Here is a 13,957-nt window from a genome sequence, read left to right as displayed (position 1 = left end):
AATCTAGTAACTCCTCCACTCAAGTAAATTAAGATATCTTGTAAGATGATAGAAGATGTCTAAAGAAAAGAATTTCTGATATTGTTAGAACTGAACAAAAAATGTTCAACATTATATTTCTTTTACTGTGTAAGGCTAAAAAGTGTGAATTTGTATTAAGCTCCTTCCACTATCAGGACAATTAGGTGAAGCATTTGGAAGTCTTTTAGGAAGGTTAGTTATATCATTAAAGTGGATCGCATGATAACATCACATTTTATATGATAAAAATGTTGCTGACCATTAGACCATTCTGATCAAGTTTGCCTAAGTTTGTGTTCTTTTTCAATTATATTTAGCACACATAAACAGTAGTAATCCAAATATTTTTACAAACTGAAAAAAAATTAATTTCATGGATAAAAATGTATTTATTACCCAACTAAATCATTTAGTGTACCATTTTTTTAATGTGCTAGCATCTCAAGATACTTGTACTATGAGGGTAAACTGCTAACACTGAATAAAACCCACTTGTTTCTTAAGTAACTTGCTTCTTATATGTGTTATAGAAGATTGCACTGCCTAGTCACCAGGACTTATCCCTTTTAACATTGGCCCCTGTCATTCAGGCCAGGCAGTACATGCAGATGCTGCCCAAGGATAAGCAGCCAGTGGCAGGCTCGGAGGGGGCACAGTACCGGAAAAAGCAGCTGGCAAAGCAGCTCCCTGCACATGACCAGGACCCTTCCAAGTGCCATGAGTTATCTCCCAAAGAGGTGAAGGAGATGGAACAGTTTGTGAAGAAATACAAGAACGAGGCTTTGGGAGTAGGAGATGTCAAACTTCCCTGTGAAATGGACACTCAAGGCCCTGACAAAATGTACATTCCTGGCGGGGACAGAAACACCCCAGCAGCAGCAGGGCCCGTGGAGAACAAATCTGCAGAGCACAAAGAAACACAATACGTAAGTAGAATGGTCACATTGATTACCCGGTCAGTATATTTTACAGGTACTTTCCCTTTCTTAGAATTTTTTTTGGAGGGCCGTTTCTCTGTTTCCAAAAGGAATAGGTAAATGGTAAATGAAAATTCAATTTAGACTTATTTTAGAGTCATTATGTTTGAAACTTCTGTCTAAAACCATGTTTTCTGGTCATCTGTCACCAAGGATAATCATGAATATTATGTATCCACAGTAGTTGACATTGGCATCCTGCTTGAATATAGCATGCTAAAACAGAATTGTGAAATTGTTATTTGCTTATCTCGTCCTATAAGAATAATACGTACTTAGGTTAATTCACTTTTGCTTATGGGAACATGCCTAAAATTCCTGATTAAATTTATGTGACAGTATCAACAAGCGTTTTTATTTTAAGTCGCTTCCAGAGAAGGAAGTCTTTGTCTAATGACTTGAAGGTAGAAAGAAGGCAGGTATGACACAAATGAGCAAAGCCTTAGAACTAAACTTAATGGATCATATTTTTCATAGATCCAGTTGACACATCAACTTCCGTCCTGAAAAAAATTACTAATAAACTCTTAATGTAGTCATTTTTTAGAGAATTCATATAAAATTGAGGTGAAAATTACTATTAGCTTTTTTCCATAAGTGACTTTAATTCAGGAAACAATGTTCTATTACACATAGGGCAAAAGGCATAGCTTTGAGCAGCCTAAATTAAGATAAAAGATTCCATTTCACAGAAATATTAATACCTTATTATCTGGAAAGACGAGTTAGTAATTTCAGTAGAAATTGTTTCTCTTGAAATCGTTGCTCTGAATTCCTGCTGACACTGATGAGGAAACTATGTCTTTTGATGACCAGATTGTTTTGGATGCTTCCCTTTTAGTCCTGCTATTGCTGCAAACAGAGTATGAAGGAAGGTGACCCAGCCATCTATGCTGAAAGGGCTGGCTACGATAAACTGTGGCACCCAGCTTGTTTTGTCTGCAGTACCTGCTGTGAACTCCTGGTGGACATGATTTATTTTTGGAAGAATGGGAAGCTATACTGTGGCAGACATTACTGTGACAGCGAGAAACCACGATGTGCTGGCTGTGATGAGGTTTGTTCTATGGGGCCACCTGCATATAGGCTGCATATAGGCTCCCCTTGCCCCCTGTGGCTGTTTTACTGGAAGGCAGCAGAAATTAACCAAACATTGATTGCTTCATTTACATCCAGAGAAGTTTAATGAAAGAAACTTTCAACTTCATGCATTCTGGATGTCTGTCTGTCTTGTGTTTACTGATGAAAGACTGTTCAGAAACAAAAAATTGATTTGGACTAAGTGAAGCACAAATTCAAGTTTATTTTTATTATTTTCAAACTTTAAGTCCCAAGAAAGTATTTGATCTGCTTGTAGATCTAAATGCCTTGTTGTTTAAAGAACCTAGCTTTGTTTGTTATCTGTAGCACAAAGAAAAATGCCTGATTCATCTTGTTTTTTAATCTTCTTCCCAGCTTATATTCAGCAATGAGTATACCCAGGCAGAAAACCAGAACTGGCATCTGAAACACTTCTGCTGCTTTGACTGTGACAACATCCTAGCGGGGGAAATATATGTAATGGTCAATGACAAGCCTGTGTGCAAGCCGTGCTATGTGAAGAATCATGCTGTGGTGAGAAGCCTTGTAGGGCTATGGTTGCTTCAGCCTGCTGAGGGCCTGAGTTTATGCCTCTCTTAAAGCCTTTCACAAATGGGAGGCAGATAGCACTCCTGTTACATAGAAACCATGTGGTTCCTATCACAGGGTGTTAAAATCCAGGCAGTTCCAAAACAGTACCTGCATTGACTACAAACAACCTCAAAACAGTTCATTCTACCTGTGTGTTTACAGTGTAGATTATAAGTGCTGCTAGATAATAAAACCCTCATGGAAAAAATATAATCCTTAATGGAAATAAGATTGATTTATTCTCCTGGGTTCAGGTTAGATTACACTTAAATAAACGTTTCTGGCAGCTGTTCATAACTTGAGCTCTCTAAACATGTGTGGTTTCTGTTTGTTATTGGACCACCCACTAAAACTTTGTTTTCGCTACCTGGAGATTGTACAGTGCCTGTTTTTGTTTTTGTTTTTAACCCTCTTTGAATTGATTTAGTGTAACAAAATTTGACCTGCATATTTAGATTTATTTCTGTGACCCAAACATTGTTACTTAATGTGAGAGTATAATTTTTCTTGCGTATACTGTGCTTCCACAGAGTTGCTATTGTATAATGGCCAAGCGATAGGCAATGTAGATAAAGGGTAAAAAGTTGACCATATATGGTAGAGCTTATAAGCCAGGAGTATCAGAATAGACTTGTATTTCTTTATATGTAGGAGAATGTAATAGTTAAATGTTCCTGTAAGCCATCAGGCAGGGGAGACTCCTGCCTAAGGAATAAAATTACATATTTATATAGTTCTTATTTAAACTATAAATTGAAAAAAGATAGTAGTTTTGATGTCACTGCCAATTTTCAGCCAATTTGAACCTGTTGCCCCAGATATAGTCATTTGTTTTCTGTGAGCTCTGCCTCCTCGTTGTATCTCAGCTTATTGCAGGTACAGCTATTCCATTTCAGACATTTGTTTTTTGTCACTTTGATTATCACAGTGGTCTCAAATCTGTCCCCCACTTCTGTTATTCATCTTGCTTCAAAGCCATCTTCTATAATTATGGGAAACAATCTTCCAATGCAAATGTGATCACTAAGCTTTTGTTTACTAAATCTGGCTCCATCCTGCCTTTCCTGTCACTTTTACTAGTTATCCAGCCCAGATTGTATATTTCCACATTATTATCTGCTTTCTTTAGTTCGTACATTGTTCTTTGTCTTCTGCTCACTCTTACTGGTTTGTCTGGTATGTCCTCCTGTTCCTTGTTTTACCTGACTGTGCCTGCACATTTCTCTAGAATCAATCGAGGAGTTACCTTTTTTCACAACACCTTTCTTACTGCCTGCTCCAAGCTACCACCCCTTTCTCTCTGCAAGATTTCATGTTCCCATAGAGGGGAGGGTATGTGCGGTTGTTGATACTTCTCATTCACCTGTCTCCACTAGACTCTTAAGTAGCTCGCTCAAGAGATTGCTCTTTTATTTACATATTACCAGTGTCTACACTTGGGAAATATTTAGCTGACTCATTTTCTAGTGTTTCTCATTTACTTTGACATCACCATGGACCTTCCTTTTACCTGGCAACAAGATGTTAAATCACTATGAGGCTTAATATATTTAGCTAAAAACATCTACAAGTATTCTTGCAACTGTTTCTATGTGGAAGAGAGAGATCATAATAGTATTTTTTTTTTTCTTTTTGTCAGATGTATAACATTGTTCTCCAGACTAGAACATAAACTTGCTGAGAGCTTCTTCTCTGTTCCAAATACTAGAACAACATAGTGGGTGCTTGATAAATAGGAGTTGAATAAATGTTTCAATAGAGGAAAGTTCTTTATGCAACTGTTTTAAACATTATATCTAACCAATGGAAGGAAAATACTACAGATAGAATTTTTTTTAAATTTCCAAAATTATTTAATTTTATAATAGGCATCATTTCTTTAAGAAGGTTTACTTTCTCAGTAAGATATAACATTGACCTTTTCCTGATATTAAAATGAGCATATCTATCTATCAATCATCTGAACAAATTCCATCTAACAACAAAGATTGCTGCACATGCATCTTGATGTATTATGTAAAATTTTGAAGATTGTTTAGTTCAGAGCATTGATTTGCTTAGGTCTTTTAATCTTAAATAAAAGAGAAGAAAAATGTACACATTATTTTTAGACCTGAAGACATGTGCTAAACTCTAAACAGGACATTTCTGAGATAAAAATTACCTGGAAGGAAGAAAATGAGATATGCACCTAGTTTGTCTCTGCATAGTCACTAGAATTCCATGGCCACCCCAGGATTCACATCTATGAGATTTCACAGGACCCTCCTACCAAAGTGTATTACAGGTGTCACTAGCAGTTTCACATCCTGTATTCAAATAAAACAAGTAGCTGGGCCTGGTGGTGCCCTCCTGGAATTCCAGCTACTTAGGAGAATGAGGCAGGAGGATCACAAGTTCAAGGTCAGCTTGTGAAATTTAAGGAGACCCTGTCTCAAAGGGCTGGTGGTATTGCTCAGTGGTAGAGTTCTTGATTAGCTTGCAGGATGCCTTGGGTTTAATCCTCAGCACTGAAAATACAAATATAAAACAAAAGAATGGGGATTGAAGAAAATAAAAACTTTGAAATATGAGCGGTTTAAGAAGCAAATATAATGCCAGGAAGAATCTGGTGGAGGGCATCATCTCCCCAAAGATTTCTACAGCATCAAGGCCCCTGGTGTATAGCAACTTTGAGATTTTTGAACAAGTAGGGATCTACAAATTTTGTCTGGAATTATATTTAAGATTTTGGTATGAAATCATTATTAGTGATCAAATCATTAGTAAAACTAAGTTTTATATACCCACAAACCCTAAATCCTTTATACCATTAGTGTATTTATTTTTTTACCTAAATAATTTCCTTGATTCCACATGCAATTAAATAGTATGTTTTTTTTCTGCAAAATGAAAATGTGTGTTTTACTTCATTATAAATAGGTCCAAAAATAGTACTACACAACTGAGAAAAAGTAGCAATTAAAACATTGTATGAAATAAACTTATGTGAATAAGTTTAAAAATATTGAATGATTAATATAAAATATAGAAAACTATAAGACCACATTCTGAATGAATTATAAAGCTATAAAATTAAATATATACAAAAGCATTTACTTATATAGAGCAGCTACAAATTAGGAGTGTGCTTGTAATTATAGTATTGATCTTTAGTATATTCAGGAATAGTGTATCCATCATGCAAAGAAAGGATCTCCCTTGTTTTCCAGGGAAGACTGAGTTGATATAATTTGTAGATTTACAGAACTCTAATCTCTGGAATTAGAAGCAGTGTAGGCCTAAAACATTCTGGGAAATATATTGCAGGTCTGCAGTGAATATGTAATAGGCCTCCTTTCCCTGCCTAAACCTGTCTATCCGCTCAGCAGCAGCCACATTTTAAAATCTTTTCAGCTAAGAAGGTTCAGACTAAATGACCCTACTCAATCCCCTCATTCCCACCCCTTGTCACTCTAATTCCTTAAGAGATCAGGATTAGTAACTATCATATACTGGACAATCCTCTTGGTTCTTGTTGTAAAATTCTTGACACAAGACTTTATATTTTCACATTCATTGAAAACAGATAAACAAGCCACATGAACTGTCCAGTGCTTTAAAGGTGTCAATGAGTTAGTTTTTATTTTCTTCCCATACATGTTCAATTAAGAAAATCATGTGTTGTGTGGATGCCATGTGTATGTGTACATCTTATGTATATTTGAGTATAACATAATATTGAATGGTTTGGGGGATATAAGTATTAGTAAAATATAATACAATTAATCTAATACAATATTAGATTTACATATATTACAACTGATCTTATGACAGAACAGAAGCTAGTTAACCACAATTTGTATTTTTAGTGCAAACTCATTATTCTCAACACTGTCAGTATTTTTAATTGAGTTCTTAATTACTTTGAACATGATTTTAATTCACTATCTAGGAATTAGTGGTGTTAATAATCTTCAGTGTGATAGTAAGACTGGTAAAATTACCACTTCAAAGCCTTTAATGCATGAGGAAATATCATCTCATAAACTTCTTTATAATTACTAATGTTCCGTTTAATAGAATACGTCAAAATGTACTTAATTAGAACTTGTCAAGACTTTCCACCTATAACACCATGGGGACATCTCCCAAGCAACAATGATGCATCTGGCCTTCATCTTCTACCTCTCACAGTGCTCAGCATTTAGACCCCCATTAAAGGTTATTGGCCTAAAAGACTAACAAGAAGATCACTCACTCTGAGTTGTATATTTCAGAGGTGGTCATTCTCAGTTTGAATTTACCATCTGAAGAAACATGTTCATTGTATGAAAATATTACTGTCGTAGTTTGATCTCTCACCCTTTTCTCCTCACTTGTATTTTTCCTGAACAGGTGTGTCAAGGATGCCACAATGCCATTGATCCAGAAGTGCAACGGGTGACCTACAACAGCTTTAGCTGGCACGCAACCACAGAGTGCTTTCTGTGCTCCTGCTGCAGCAAGAGCCTCATTGGGCAGAAGTTCATGCCCGTAGAAGGGATGGTTTTCTGTTCAATAGAATGCAAGAAGATGATGTCTTAAGAGGAGAGAGGCAAGCAATATTGAGCGTACCTATCCAAAGTGGTCTGCATTTCTACTGTAAAATGCAATTTGAAAAAAATCATAATAATAAAGGGGGAAACAAAACTATAAAGAGAATCAGATTTTGTTCAGTATCTTTCTGTATTGTTTTTTCCTTAAATTTTTTGTCTCAACTTTAAAAACCTGCTTTAAGCATTTGATTTTTAAAATGGTAAATAACTTTAGCTTTCCAAATATAAAATCTTTGTGTTGGAAGCTTGGCTATAATTAACCTTCAAATCCCTATATCCTTGGTGCCAAACGCAGTATATTAAAAACTCTTAAAAGTTAATTTCCTTAATGGAAAGATGAGCATTCATAGTTTTCTACTTCTTCTTTCCTTCATGTGTGAAGTGAAAAGGAAATTAAATTTGCCCTAATGCCAAGGCTCTATATTTGTTGCACAGTTGATTATTTTTGACAGAGAAAATAGAAATGCAGTGCAATATGTGGAGCTGGTATTTGAATGCCTATGCATTTGCTCTTTCCTGGTTCAGGCAGAGATGGCATTTTCTTTATTGCATTTCTGTGTATTTTATTTGCCCTACCTCTCAGTATTTTCTTTGTAAACTGAAGCTCTCCATCTGTGGCCTTTTTATTATCATATATGACATAATGATATCCACACTTTTTAACTTCAGTAGATTTTTGTCTCAGGCATAAAAGCCATGCTACTCATTTATGTCGTTTTCAATCCAAAGAACATGTCATTTTTGTACACAGAAAACTATAACTTGTAATGATTGCACTTGCCTGTCATGGTTTGAATAAATGTTTTGCATGGTTTTCAGTCTTATCCAATGGATATACTGTCTTATGATACTTTTAAACCTGTTCGTAGATATGTCTTTGCCTATATACTTCCATCCTTAGGTATTTCTGATGTTATTTTTCCTTGTATAGTTCCATACATAGTTATTCACTATGAAAATTAAATGTAATGAATTATATGTGTATTATACAAAATAAAGTCTTGCACTTGAGTAACTGTCTTTTTTTCCCCCTCCACATCCTTTTGAATAAAATAATCCTTCTGCAGTTAAGTGTGTGGTACAGTAGAGGGCAGTGTCTCCAAGGAGAAAAACTATTCAGAATAAAAGGTTCTGACAGAAGAGAAGAAACTAGACTTCATTTTAGAAGTCTTAGGAAGGGTTAAGTTTTATGAAATTTTAAATCAGGACATTTCAGTTATTTTCAGGTCATGCAAGAGTTTTATTTTTTTCTCCTAGAAAAAAATATTTTAACTGAAGTTGGGGAAACTTTTCCGGGAAATACTGACAATATTACTCTTATGCTTGAGTTGTAACTCTCACTTTCTTAAGAAATCCTTTTACAGCAACCTACTGTGAGAAACGAAGTAAATGGGAAACAGTATTCTCTTCCTAATAATCTAAGACGGTGAGTGCTTGCTTGCTTTCTTCAGTCTGAAGTATTTCTCTTACTGGAAGTGGTACTTTTCTCTGACATAATCCCAGAATAATTTGGTTTTATTTTTTGTAGCTCAGGTTAGATAGTGCTTCTCTTTATCTCTTGTACACACACATACACATGCATACATACAAATAGACACATTCCCTCCGCACCATACCATCTCCAACCATGGAAAAGTTATCTTTTGCAACTTGAATATGTGTTACCACACAGAAATAAGTACTCTAATTCCGCATGCAATTTTAAAAGCTAATATTATAAGGGACTGGGTTTGTGGCTCAGTGGTAGAGCACTTGCCTAGCATGTGTGAGGCTTTCAATTTGATCCTCAGCACCACATATAAATAATGATCCATCCACAAATAAAATTTTTTTTACTATTACAAATACCATTGTGTATAAATATTACTTGATGCTTACCTTTTTTCCTTTATCTTAAATAGTAATAGATATATTTTTCACAACATTTTATGCATGAAGTTCAACAGTTTACCTTTCCCAGATGTGGCTAACTGAGAATAAACTGAAGAAGAAATCCCTCACACAAATGGCACGACTCTTGGCCAGCCTGGCCCCAGGCCTCGAGCTGCGATAGAATCAGGCTGCATTAGGGATATAGAAGCCCAAGAAATTTTACCAAATCCATCATTTGCTACCCAAAAGATTGCATGTATATTAGGCCATTTCTGGAAGAAATAAACTGCGTGGAAGATAATCTGGATCTGTGCATTTTATTTCTCCAAATGTAGATAATGTAGGATAATCTTTTATTCTAATTATTTCCCATGAATCAAATGATAGAAGTTTCATCAGAACCCCGTGTAAATTCTATTTTCTATTTTTATGCTTAATATAAGCATTTAACAACATCTCTGCAGTTAGCAATAGAGATCCTCACATTGGAAGGGAGAAAATGCCACAGTCCATTGATGGCACAACAGAGAAGAGTTGTCCCATCTTGGATATTACAAGATACAATGATGACTTCTGCTTTTCCTATCCCCTGAACAGCAATAGGGACTAGACAGAAAAGGGTTGGATGGGGAAAGGGATAATTCTCTCCTGAGATCCAGAAAGTTCAAAAGATTTTGACACATTAATTGCTGAAGCATATTATTGTGGTAATACATTTATAATCCTTATTAGAAGAATTAGCCTACATTAGAAGATTAATCAGGAACTCCATATAATCTGTACCTATCCTATTAATCTTTAAGTGGAAGAATTTTGCTTGGATATAAACTTCTGAGAAATCAGTGGATTTTGTTACTGCTCTTATGAAATCTGAGTTGCTCTTGAGACTCATAATGGCCTTCATATGTTTTATGTTATCTTTTATCTTTTTTCCCCTAGAAATGAGGGACTGAGGATTGTTTTTTCCTTAATCAACTCTAGCTGAAACTTATGTATATGTCTTCAAACATATATTTCCAAGTCTGACTTTGAAGGATTTCAGCCCAATTTTACCAGAGATTCATTATTGACTCATCCTTAAGCAATTTCCTACACTTAGTGTTTAAACTCATCTGACTTCACCATGGTTACCAAAATGACACCACCACCCAAGATCAGTATGAAGCCTTTGTCTCAAGATGCCCTGGCATATCTGAACTTGTCTTCTAGGTATTCATTTAATTCCTTACAAAACTTATGACTCCATCATTGTCTCCAAATCAGAACACTTTACCCAATTTCTTACCAGACACTCTGTCCTTTACTGACCTCCAGTTATCTAACTGCTTGATGCCAACCTGGCGATTTTTACTGAACGTTCACATACATGATAAGGAACCGCTGCACCTGGGGGACGTGGGTGTTTTGAGCACAAACATGAAAGACATTCTGGCTTAAGAGACTCATATTTTCACCAGATGCTTAAATAGCTTTGGCTAATTATTTTGTCCTTTCATAGGGAACATGTCATTGTAGCTTCTATTCATCTGACAATATATTTTGAAACGCTCAAAACCAAATGGCATTAACCTTTTATACTTGTTTTGAATGGCATTTTATGCTGACATTTTTAAAGGCTGCTATTGATTTTTCTTCCATGATACTTTTCCCCAGAATATCTTGACCTTCAGACAATAAGAAAAGCAACTTGTACCCAGTTATCATTACTAGAGTCAGCCATTATTGAATGCAGAGATGTGGAAGCCGATTTCTCCATACACTGACTGTGAGGGTACCATGGTATAATTCAAAGGAGGACTGGGTTTAGGAGTCTACACAGATGCCTTCTGGTCAAGTCCTATTGATTCTCCTCCTCCCCACAATTACAGCTGAGTAGGATGGAGGACAAGAGTGTTAAGAAAAAGTAGACACAAGTGTTGGACATCAGTGAATATGTTGAGGTCAAGAATCGCAACAGAGAAAACAAGAATGGGGGTTGTTTAACATCAAAGAATGTGAAGGAGTGTTCTAGAATTTATAAAAGATGGGAACTAAGCTTAGAAATTGGTGGACATATCTGAGACCATGTACTATATTTCAAAAAGCTGTCATTGTTAGAAACAAACAAAATAGTAGAAATGAAAATTGAGAAAGACACCAACCCCCACAGGTGCTGTGGAATGCCTACATGGGAGAAAAAAAAAAAAAAAAAAAAAAAAAATAACCAGCCTCTACTTGAAAGTTGACAAAAAGAAAAAAAAAAAAAAAAAACTTTGGGGATTACCAGGTGTCTGTTGCAGCAAGGAGATAAAGAGGTTTTGAATACAAGGGCGTCTGCAGTTCACAGAAGTTGGATCTCAGAGGGTATAGAGGTAGTTAGTGTGGGAAGAGATTAGGTCGGATGAGGATGTTCTTAAAGCAGAACATAAACAGGGCTGGGAGGTATGCTGAGTTTAGTCCTATTAGTCTCCTACAGAAAGGTGAGTAGTTCAGAATGCTTTTGGCAATAAGTGACTAAAAACTAAGAATGGCTTAAACACAAAATGCAGGCTAGCCCAAGTTTGGCAAGTTCGTTGGAATCCCTCTTTGCTGCTGTCCTCTTTGTGTGACCTTCCATTCTAAGGTTTGTCCAACATCCAAGCACCATTCCTTCACATGACAATACCAAAGTAAGAGGAGAATAGAGGCAAACACATGTTTACTCTCTAGATGAGAAGGAAAACTCTTCCCAGAACTAGCAGACTTACCCACACGTCCATGTCATTGGTTAAAGCTAAGTCACATGCTTTCATCCCCATCAAAGGCAAAAGGAAACAGAGTAGTCATGACTGACTTAGTCAATCATTCATACCCTGAGGACTGGCCATCTAGCTACCTAGGGTGGGGAATTATTTTCTGATATGGAAAAGGATAAATGACTGCTGAATTGGCAAATGACAGATACAGCAATGGTGAATAATTGTCTAGAAGCGAAGTCTACACCTAGACACAGTATGCACGTATGTGTGGTTCTGAAGTTTGGAGTTTCTTTTGGCTCGTGATGAGATGAGATCTTAGGCAGAAATCTACTTCAGAGCCAGCAATGATGTGGAGTCAGGGTGACGTGGTTTCTTGACTGCCAAGCTGTGCAACCAGCCTACTGGTCCCTGACAAGAAGATGCAGCAGAGCAGTGCAGCAGGAGAATGGGCCTGGGTGGGTTGGAGCACAGGAGGCAGGCACGGCCTTAGGCCGATGGAGCCCACCATGCAGACATGCAGGTTGTGAGGCAGCCTTCCACAGCCAGGCCAGAGCACCATGCAGATACCTGCTGCAGGAGCCCAGAACCTGCAAGCATAGAGCATCCGCCAAACTCGACCTCCTTTTTTCTGACCTGCTGGCAGAAAATGGAAGTGGGGAAGACCCAAATGGAAGATGGAACTCAAGAGTTAACCAACAGTTTACTTCTTTTCCAAACCCTATTTAGCATAAGTTTACAACAACAGCAGTGACTCCAAGTGCTATATAAACCCCTAGACTGACACACTGGGAGGGAGAAAACCTGCTATCCAGTCCCCTGTTGCACTGCAAGAATTCTGTTTGTTTTTTTCCTTCAACAAATCCTACTCATACACTCACTCATCCTGATACATGAATCTCATTCTTCAAATTTATAAGACAAGAACAGGGAAAGAAGAAATTGAGGGTGAGCTGCTAGAGTCTCTGCAACACTGGAGGGCACGGCTCACCACTGAGAGCTGCCAATTGAGAGCTGCCAAATCTCTCGGTAGCCGAGGTCTGCGAACTTATGCAAACCCCTCCCGCCAACAGAAGCCAGGAAACTCCAGTCTCACCTGCCAGCAGAAGCAAAGAATCAAGTTTCAAAACTTTGGTTTCAAGAGCAAGAGACAAGGTGATGACTTGGGTGGCTGGTTACTGGATTTATCTTGGGTTATTCCTCCCACCATCTCATTCCCATTTTTAAGTTGCAATCATTGTTATTTTCTCTACCAAATGCAACCCCCACACAAGTGATAATTTATTCCATGCTGATTTATCTGACCATTTGAAACACTTATTTGAGTCTATCTCTGCATCTCCTTTACCATACCCAAACTTCTTTTCATAACCTTATCATTTCTCACCAGGTACACTGTAAATTCCTTTAAGGTCTTCTTGTCTGTAGTCTCACCCTTGTTCTAAGTCAGTGGTTCTCAAACTTTAGTATGCATTAAAATCACCCAGTGGGTATCATCCCCCACCCCCTTTTCTTGATGCTGGGGATTGTATCTGGGGTACTTCATCACTATGTTACATCTCCAGTCCTTTTTTTCTTTTTTTAGTTTTGAGACAGGGTCTTCCTAAATTGCTGAGGGTCTCAGTACCTTGCTGATGCTGGCATTGAACTTGTAGTCCTCCTACCTCAGCTTCTCAAGTTGCTGGGATTACAGGCGTGAATCACTGCACCCAGGTCTGCAGAACAGATTACTGGACCTCACCTGTGTTTCTGACTCCACAGGTGTTGGGAATGGCCCGAGGATTTGCATCCTAACAAATTTTCAGGAGATGATGATGCTAAAAGTCTGAATTTTACACTTTGGGAAATATTGTTCTGATCCATTCTCTCTTCTTCTACCAGAGTATCAGACAAAGGTGGCATTTCTATTCCCATTTAAAGCACCTGAGTGATCCAGCCTGTTTTCATATCCCTTCCACATTCACACGTTGCTATCTAGACATATCAAAATGTTTCGTGTCTTGAAGGTAGTAGCGTCTTTCATACCTCTGTGATTTTACAAAGGTAGGTAACTTCGAAAAGTTAATCCATTGCCCTGTCTTATCCCAGGTTTAGGACCCATCCTATGTTCATGAAGGCCATGACC

At 37.2% G+C, this 13,957-nt stretch overlaps 1 protein-coding gene across 2 annotated transcripts in view; it reads left to right on the top strand.

The window, feature by feature from the left end:
- Positions 1-8,257, top strand: part of TES (testin LIM domain protein) — a 40,601-nt gene extending 32,344 nt beyond the window's left edge. For both annotated transcript variants that reach the window (XM_079150523.1, XM_079150524.1), the window contains exons 4-7: positions 612-947; positions 1,840-2,055; positions 2,454-2,612; positions 7,047-8,257. In XM_079150523.1, coding sequence (XP_079006649.1) covers positions 612-947; positions 1,840-2,055; positions 2,454-2,612; positions 7,047-7,235 — 900 coding nt within the window. In that variant the 3' untranslated portion in view covers positions 7,236-8,257. The remainder of the gene's footprint in view (positions 1-611; positions 948-1,839; positions 2,056-2,453; positions 2,613-7,046) is intronic.
- Positions 8,258-13,957: the final 5,700 nt, after the last annotated feature.

Source organism: Sciurus vulgaris (genome assembly GCF_902686455.1).
Source record: "Sciurus vulgaris genome assembly, chromosome: 8".
Lineage (NCBI taxonomy): Eukaryota > Metazoa > Chordata > Mammalia > Rodentia > Sciuridae > Sciurus > Sciurus vulgaris.
The sequence above is the reverse complement of the archived record's forward strand: the minus strand, read 5'-3'. Positions and strand labels throughout refer to the sequence as shown.